Genomic DNA, 9,477 nt, shown 5'->3' with positions numbered 1-9,477 from the left:
CGTGATCCACCGGAGGCGCCACACACCAACGCTCGTCGGTGGAAGGCGCAAATGGATAAAGAAGTTTAAACTTATTTGGCACAGTAAAGGGCTTCTTTAAATTGCGCCACTGTTCATTAACCGTGTGGTGAAATTCAGCAGGGCAGAGAAAAACCTGCGCTGATTTGCGAGTCCTCTGTGTTCCAAAAGACGACACCACAGCAGGAGGAGTAGGCTCATCCTCCAGGTGCAAGGTATCCTTTATGGAAGCAATCAGCTCATTCATGAGTGCAAGCTCTTCAGGCGAGCCAGGGGGAGAAACATCAACCCCCTCCACCTCAGCCTCCCCCTCGGACCCCATAAGGTCCAAAGATGAGCGGGACCCCGAGAAGGGTACGCCAGCCACAGCAGCCACATCGCCCTCTGAATCAGAGGAAATGGATAACCTGGCCCTTTTTGCGGATCGTTCAGCCATCAGCATCTGCACCTGAGACACTAAGGAAGCCACTACAGTGGTCAGATCGGCCCCCTCGGGGGGTGCAGCAGCCCCCTGGTCCCCCACCAGGGCGGGGGGAAACTTGCTATCCTGAGAATCCATGCCCCAGTACAGAAAAGTAATAAAGGTACTGGCCCTTTAATACCACGGCGAGCGCAGCCCACCGCACACTGCTGTATGCACTGACCCCGCAGGGATAGACAATACTGAGCAAGGAATGACAGGACAAAAAGGTAAAAACCTGGAGAGAGCACACCAGACTGCTGCCACCGATCGCTGTCCCCAGAGAAAGAGGAAGTGATGCAATGCTGGCTGACTGATATAGCCTATTGAAGGCTCCGGCAAAATGGCCGCTCGGCCGGGGGAGAAGGCTACAATAAAATGGCGCCGCCATGTGTATGGATGTGTACCGCCCGCCAAAATGGCGGCGAATGGCACCAAAACACGGCGCTGCATAGGGACAGGGCCGGTCACAGTATTCAGGCAAATAAAAAATGGCGGATCGCCGCAGCGACCGCCGCACACACACATGTCTGCACACCAAACAGCACCCAGAGCATAATAAACAGCAGAGCAGGATGCCCCCCCCCCGCAGCCCACAGGCAGTGCAGCCACACAGGGATCTGACAGGGAGCCCGCAGTTACACAGACATGGAGGGTAATACACAGCCACAGACTGACACCCATACAGAAGGTCCCCACACAGAAGGTGCTTACCGTACCAGATGGCGTGGGGAGCCGTCTCCAGCGACAAACCGCTATCAGGGCAGACAGGGAGTGCCGCAGCCAGGACGCTTGTGGACCGCAGTCATGGCGTCCAGTGAGGTAGCCACCTCACAGGCAGCATCCCTGCAGCGAACAGGGCCAATGTGCCAGGGTAAAACCTAAGCTGGCAGGCTGGGGATCCATCTGGCTCTCAGCCCTGGGATCCAGGGCGGCCAGTCCGAGACCCAGCTCCGCATGATGATTCTTCATCAGAAGATCCCTAAACTAAGGCTGACAAAATAACAGCTAGCAAGGAAAAGAGAAAAATACTTGAAATAACATCAAATAAAGGGTAGAAGGCTGAGACTGAGCCCCAGCACAGGAAAGCCAGCTACTCCTAAGCTAGGCAAGATCAAACAGTTGGGAATGCTGGTGCAGGAAGGTATTGACTGAGGGGACAGCCCCTAGGGGTGTGTCTATGCTAAAAGCTTTTGTATTAACAATTCTTGTTGCCTAGCTACTCCTACGGAGCAAAGGTCAATACCCATTGGTGAGGACTTGGAAGGGGGCGGCGACTGACGGAGGACGTAAGAGAAAATGCGTTTGTAAGACCCGAGCGCAAATACAGTGTGACAAAGTATTGCAACCATCTCCATTTTAATCTCTATAGTCTCTTGCCAAAAAAAAACGTGTTTGGGGGTTCTAAGTAATTTTCTAGTAAAAAATACTGATTTTAACTTGTAAACAACAAGTGTCAGAAACAGGCCTGGTCCTGAAGTGGTTAAAAAGAAAAAGTCTCCTGGCTTCTAGGACCAAGTTGAGATCAAGCCCCATCCTCCCGCTGTCATTACACCTGTCAAATGCCAGCGTCTCTGCCCATTAAAGCTCTAACATTCATTGGCATACAATGATAAAGCGTGGGGCTACAGATACCACAAGGTGCTGCAGGTAAGCATTGTTTTTACTTTAGCAATGTCATGTCCACTTTAACTCTGGCTGCATTTAAAATAACAAACCTTGTAACGGCATAAAGGGCCATACACACTATAAGATTTTCTGAAGACTTTTTCCTTTAGATTTACCAAAACCATATAATATGAGGTCAAACCTAAACACTTTCAATTTGTCTGCAATCTGGCAGGCCCTTACACTACATAGAAAAGGTAAATCTGAAGGAAAAAGTCTTCAGAAAATCTTATAGTGTGTATGGCCCTTAACTTTGCATTGTTTATTATATCTGTCTGGAGTTACACTTTAACAGGGTTAGAATCATTGGATAGAATCAGAATGGGTTAGAGCTTTTGCTGTGTTTTTATTGATACCTGTGTTCCCATTGGAGAGATTTTTCCTTATTTTCTGCTCCAGTGACTCCACCGCACACAAGAAAAGTTTCCCAAATGTTAGGCAGCAAAAAAAGAAAAACAACTTCTAATGCTTCCTAATTCTATCACAAATTACAGAAATTCAGCTTCCATTCACAGACATCATAAGAAAATCGCTATGAGAGAAAGCATGAGGCTTTTTAAAAATGTCACCAGTATACAGATAAATCATCAGAGACTACAGTATTGGAGTTTTATTGGTATTTTAACTAAATTAATAAACACCAAAAACAACCTTCTGGGAGTAAACTTGGGCCACGGCCATTTTTTTTATTGGTTTTAATAAAAACACTTTATTCAAAATTCTAAATTGAAACAATATTATTTGAAGTTTAAATTGTTATCACTTAACCACTTGCCGACCGCCGCAAGTACATATACTGGGGCGGTCAGCCCCAGCCAGGCAAAGTGATGTATATATACGTCACTAGCCTGTCACTGGCTTGTGAGTCAATAGCGGGCGAGCGCGCGCCCGCTGAGGCACGCGCCCGCCACGGCTCGTTCCCTAAGAAGTCAGTGCGTGTGACCGGCGGACCCGATGTCCGCCGGTCACTCCCGATCGTTCGCCGGGAAGGGAGAAAGGCAGGAGGCTAATGTAAACAAAGCCGCCTGTCATTCTCCCCTGTGTAAAAATGGAGATCAGACGGTTCTACTATGTAAGACCATTGATCTCTGTTTTTACACTAGTATCCATGTCCCATCACAGTAAGAAACACGCCCCTAGGACACACTTAACCCCTCCCTCTCCAATACAGTTAATCCCTTCCCTGCCAGTGTCATTTTTACAGTAACAGTGCATATGTATAGCACTGATTACTGCAGTAATGTCACTGGTAACCCCAAAAGTGTCAAAAAATGTCAGTCAAGGGTCCGATCTGTCCGCCGCAATGTCGCAGTCCCGCAAAAAAAATCACAGATCACCGCCATTACTCGTTTAAAAAAAAAAAAAAAACACCAAACATATGTAGCATAAAACAAATTGGCCGAAAATGTTAAAAAATTTTGATTTTTACATTTTTTTGGGGGAATTTCATATAAAAAAAATGTGAAAAATATTGTTATTTTTGCAAAATTGACGCTATTTTTTTGTTTTATAGCGCATGATCAAAAAAATAAATAAATAAAAAATCGCACAGGTGATCAAATACCTTCAAAAGAAAGCTCTGTTTGTGGAAAAAAAAAAAGGACGTCAAATTTGTTTTAGGTACAGCGTCGCACGACCGCGCAATTTTAGGTTAAAGTCACGCAGTAAAAAAAAAAATCAAAAATCGCAAAAAAAACCCTGGTCAGGAAGGGGGTAAAATCTTCCGGGGCTTAAGTGGTTAAACAATGGCTCAGCCACTATGACTCAAGCCATACGTTTCATAGGAAGTTTAAACCATCCCATAAATATAACTCATAAACCTAAATTACCATATCAGCTCAGTCATCAAAACTCAAGCTGGAAACTTATACAACACAAAAGTCCCCCTTTTAACAAAAGGTGACCCAACCACGTAATATCAGGCCATGACAAAAATTGGGGCGGGAGGGAGAGGAGCAGCACAGAGATTCCTCCGGAGGTGAGTAAACTCTTGGGGTCTGAACCCCCAAAACGTTCCAGAACTGCCCAGGAGGTCAAGTGACCCCTACAAAATTCATCCCACCAATTAGGTGACCCTTCTAGAAGGCTCCTCATGTGTTATTACAGGTGTATGGGGAGTCTTGAAACCTGATAACACTTTAGGGATCCCCTGAAGAGAAAGGGGGGGGGGCCTGAAACTCATAACCCTCTCACTCAGGGGAGCCTTGAAACTCCCTAACTGCCGCTGTCCCATAGTAAAGGGAGCCTTAAAACTGCCTGACTGCAAAGGTCACTTTGTTTACTGTCACCATGGCAACAAGCAAGCGGTGACAGTTGGTGAGTCTGAGACTATAAATAGACCTGCAGCTGAGTCAACGGATCAAACCAGCAGTGAGAGGCGAAGGAGTAGCAGCACACTGTTAGTTCTTAACCTTGTTGAGTTGGTTTTATTGCGATTTTTTTTGTGATTTCCAAAAAAAATGGGAAACTGTTGTAGAAAAAAACGCACCCGTGTTGATGAGACAGCTCATCATCCAAAGTCACAGGTAAAATTTACATCTAAGCCTTTAGTGGCTGGAAAACAACAGAGATATCAGTCTGATGTCTCTCTCTGCCATGATGTGCCTATTGTGCCTAGTGGAGAAAACTCTGCTGCCAGGCCAACTGACACTAATGGCAAACCAGAGGAGTCCCTTCAGCTGGAAACACCTCAGATGAACACTCCAGTGACCTATACTGATGGGAAGGAGTTTGTTCATTCTGAGAGAGGCAGTAGCCCTCAGCTGAACACTCCTATTACCAATACCGAAGAAGACACATCTGTTCAGTCTGATGGAGCCAGTAGCCCTCAGCTAAACAGTCCTTTAAACTATTCCGATGAAGAGGGGTCAGAGCTTGAAACATCTCAGCTAAGCACTACAATGACCTATTCCTTTGAAGACAAATCTGTTCAGTCTGATGGAGCCAGAAGCTCAGAGCCTAACAGTTCTGAAATCTTTTCTGATGGAGAGGTGACCTTTCCGCTTTTAAAACTTCAACCGAAACCTCGAGTGACCTTTGCCAATGGAGACACATCTGGTAGGTCTGATTCTTCCAGTAGCTTGCAACCTACAAGCCCTGTAAGCTATTCTGATGAAGAGGAGTCCTTTCAGCTTGAAACATCTCAGCTGAGCACTACAGTGACTTTTTCCTTTGAAGACAAATCTGTTCAGCCTGATGGAGCCAGAAGTTCAGAGCTGAACAGTTCCGAAATCTTTTCTGATGGAGAGGTGACCTTTCCGCTTTTAAAACTTCAGCCGACACCTCGAGTGACCTTTGCCAATGGAGACACATCTGGTAGGTCTGATTTTTCCAGTAGCTCACAGCTTAACAGTCCTGTAAGCTTTTCTGATGAAGAGGAGTCCCTTCCGCTTGGAACACTTCAGCTGAAACCTCGAGCAACCTATTCCGATGAAGACACATCTGTTCAGTCTGATGGAGCCAGAAGCTCAGAGCTGAACAGTTCTGAAATATTTTCTGATGGAGAGGTGACCTTTCCGCTTTTGAAACTTCAGCCGACACCTCGAGTGACCTTTGCCAATGGAGACACATCTGGTACGTCTGATTCTTCCAGTAGCTTGCAACTTACAAGCCCTGTAAGCTATTCTGATGAAGAGGAGTCCCTTCCGCTTGGAACACTTCAGCTGAAACCTCGAGCAACCTATTCCTTTGAAGACAAATCTGTTCAGTCTGATGGAACCAGAAGCTCAGAGCTGAACAGTTCTGAAATCTTTTCTGATGGAGAGGTGACCTTTCCGCTTTTGAAACTTCAGCCGACACCTCGAGTGACCTTTGCCAATGGAGACACATCTGGTAGGTCTGATTTTTCCAGTAGCTCACAGCTTAACAGTCCTGTAAGCTTTTCTGATGAAGAGGAGTCCCTTCCGCTTGGAACACTTCAGCTGAAACCTCGAGCGACCTATTCCGATGAAGACACATCTGTTCAGTCTGATGGAGCCAGAAGCTCAGAGCTGAACAGTTCTGAAATCTTTTCTGATGGAGAGGTGACCTTTCCGCTTTTGAAACTTCAGCCGACACCTCGAGTGACCTTTGCCAATGGAGACACATCTGGTAGGTCTGATTCTTCCAGTAGCTTGCAACTTACAAGCCCTGTAAGCTATTCTGATGAAGAGGAGTCCTTTCAGGTTGAAACATCTCAGCTGAGCACTACAGTGACATTTTCCTTTGAAGACAAATCTGTTCAGTGTGATGGAACCAGAAGCTCAGAACTGAACAGTTCTGAAATCTTTTCTGATGGAGAGGTGACCTTTCCGCTTTTAAAACTTCAGCCGAAACCTCGAGTGACCTTTGCCAATGGAGACACATCTGGTAGGTCTGATTCTTCCAGTAGCTCACAGCTTAACAGTCCTGTAAGCTTTTCTGATGAAGAGGAGTCCCTTCCGCTTGGAACACTTCAGCTGAAACCTCGAGCGACCTATTCCGATGAAGACACATCTGTTCAGTCTGATACCTCTAGCAGCTCACAGACCAACAGTCCTATAAGCTATTTCGATGAAGAGGAGTTCACATCTGAACTAGAGGAGTCCACTCAGCCAAGCAAAAGAAAGATGGACGACAGAGGGACATTTAGCCAGTTTAGTTCCCCTTCTGTTAAACCTACTTTCAAAAAGCTGAAGCCCTATGAATCACCTATCTGCTCAATGAACCCTTGTGTGGGACAATACAACCTCCATAGCCTGAGAAGAGACCTGCAGTATGTAATGGAATATGGAAACGAAAACTATGCTTGCAAGAGGAGTGTTGAACTCTACTTCCTACCTGCGAACTGTCTTAGTCGTACAGAACTGGATGAAGAAGACCGAAGAAAAATGGTGCGCTGCCTTATCAAATCCCACTCAAAGCACTCCCTGAGCTTGGAGTCCCTGTGCCTGGCCATAAACTACCTGGACAGGCTCCTACTTAACCTCAGGGTGGAGAGGCGCACCTACAACATTATGGCCATTACCTCAATGGTACTTGCCTTAAAAACATCAGAGACATATAGTGAAGAATTGGACCAGATAATTCTGGGTTGTCGCAGACATTTCACCAACACCACAATGTGGACTATGGAGGCATTAATCATGAGGAAACTCAGCTACCGGCTAATTGCTCCAACCACCAACTTTTTCTTGCAGCATCTTATCATGAAGCGGATGGCCAGTGCAGAGCTCACTGCACAGACAGTGGAGGAGAACCATATCCTGATGGTATGTGCAAAAGCAATTGTTAAACTCTGCCTGACAGAGTACTATTACTGCTCTGTCCCTCCATCACTGCAGGCCATCTGCTGTGTCAAAGCTGCTGAATGGGTTGTCTGCCCAGACAAGACTGTCACCCTCACTGGTATACAAGGATACCCAGATGAGAGCGTGCAGGAGGTGCTTGAGTACACGATTACTCTAATCAAAGACAACTCTAACTACTTAAGCAGCCTCACAGACTTTGAAGACAGCTTCTATCTATATCAATACTGAGTGCTCCACGCTCAGCAATTCAAGCAACACCAAAGAGAGGAAGCTGTAAAGTAACAGCACCACCAAGGGCATATCCCCATAAAAATACTAACATTTACCAACATAACAAACCAGTCAGAATCACCCTGATCCATCCCAGAAGCACTACAGGAAGAAGGGGAAGATAACTATAGATTTCAGATCCGTTGCACTGGCTGTGTGGGCAATGACAGCTAATCACCTTCAGGGACAAGGGCATTAGTTTACATTCTAAAATTTTATCCTGAAAGGACCAGCAGCTCTCAAGTGAGATAAGGGATAAGGAAACACATTTGCAGCGTAAGATGGTTTGTGAGTGCCAATTTTTAACAGTTTCACGCACACATACCATCAGTGCGTCCACCAGTGCCTTCTTGTGCGCAGCCAAAGGTGTGGAGGAATTATCCTCACTATCCGATAATTTGGGGACGGTGGCCGCAGACTCTGCACAGTAGGCCACGTCCGCAGCCAGGGCTGGACTGGCCTGCCGGGATACTGGGAAATTTCCCGGTGGGCCGCTTTGAGATATAGCCGGAAAGATAGTTTTTACTCCCCTTTGTAATCGCGGCCGCCGGCCCACCCCGCTGGGTATGCAGAGTCGAGCTAGCTGCCAGATGTGAGCGGCATGATGTCATATCCAGAGGATGCGTGGCAGTAGTCAGCGGATCTCTAGTCATTAGCTGGCTGCACAGCATGGCGGCATCCCTTCCCTGAAGTTCCCTCCCAGGCTCCCACACAGACACCGGTGACCGACGGCGCGCTACGCTGCCCTGTAGTGTACAGGTAAGAGTCGTGAAGGAGGGACCTTGAGTATTGCATTGGGGGAGGGGGGGAGGCAGCATTGTATTAGGGAGAGCAGAGGAGGGGATCAGCATTGTATTAGGTGGAGGGGGGATCAGCATTGTATTAGGGGGAGGGGGCCAGGGGGGAAACAGCATTGTATTAGGGGGAGAGGGGGATCAGCATTGTATTAGATAGTGGGGAGAGGGGGTGGTCATCAGTGTATTAGATAGTGGGGAGGGGGGGGGGTCAGCAGTGTATTAGATAGCAGGGAGGGGGGTCTGCAGTGTATTAGTTAGCGGAAAGGGGGGTCTGCAGTGTATTAGTTAGCGGGGAGGGGGGGTTCAGCAGTGTATTAGATAGCGGGGAGGGGGGTCAGCAGTGTATTAGATAGCGGGGAGGGGGGGGTCAGCAGTGTATTAGATAGTGGGGAGGGGGGGCAGCTGGGCTGTTCCTAGAGCCTGTGGCCTCCCAGCTGTGCTGTGCCTGGAGCCTGGACCCCGCTCTCCCAGTCTCCCCTCCCCCAACAAGGAGTAAGTGAAGGAATAAAAAGAAAGAATACACGGAAGAGAGAGGAAAAGTGGGGGAGGAACAAAGAAAAAGGGAGAGAGAGAGATGGAAAAAAAAAAAAACCAAGAAATTAGGATAGAGAAAGATAAAAGGGAAAGAAAGGAGAACAAAGAGGATTGGTAAATCCTAAAATGTACCATAAGGGGTTTTAATTCTGTATGAGTGGTAGGGACCCAGAGAGCGCTAAACGTCCGCTGATTAGGGGCACAAATTACCTGCCTTGAGTGCTGACAACCCACGCTATGCCACTGAGGCTGGTATGAAATTATTTCCAGGGCTGGTTTTTAGTCCCATTCCGGTCTTGTCCGCAGCGACCGAATTAGATTCAGGATTTTATTGAGACAGATGAAGTAAGGGAAGGCGGGGGATGCTTTATGCTTGCCCGCCGCCCAAAAGCTATCTTCACCCAGGACACAAAGGACTCCAGGACCGCCGTCAGTGCATCAATGGATGGCTGGGTCCCCGAAG

General features: G+C 47.2%; 1 protein-coding gene across 1 annotated transcript; it reads left to right on the top strand.

Moving 5' to 3' along the window:
- Window positions 1-4,605: 4,605 nt before the first annotated feature.
- LOC309565920 (uncharacterized protein) lies at window positions 4,606-7,641 on the top strand (the record flags this gene model as incomplete). Its single annotated transcript, XM_082270950.1, has 4 exons — window positions 4,606-5,136; window positions 5,182-5,421; window positions 5,551-5,898; window positions 6,823-7,641. The coding sequence occupies 4 exons, from the start codon at window positions 4,606-4,608 to the stop codon at window positions 7,639-7,641; spliced, it is 1,938 nt and encodes a 645-aa protein (XP_082127076.1).
- Between the last annotated feature and the right edge of the window lie 1,836 nt (window positions 7,642-9,477).

Source organism: Pelophylax lessonae (assembly GCF_965119305.1).
Source record: "Pelophylax lessonae genome assembly, chromosome: 10".
Lineage (NCBI taxonomy): Eukaryota > Metazoa > Chordata > Amphibia > Anura > Ranidae > Pelophylax > Pelophylax lessonae.
Note: the sequence above shows the minus strand (reverse complement) of the source record. Positions and strands in the feature narration are given on the sequence as shown.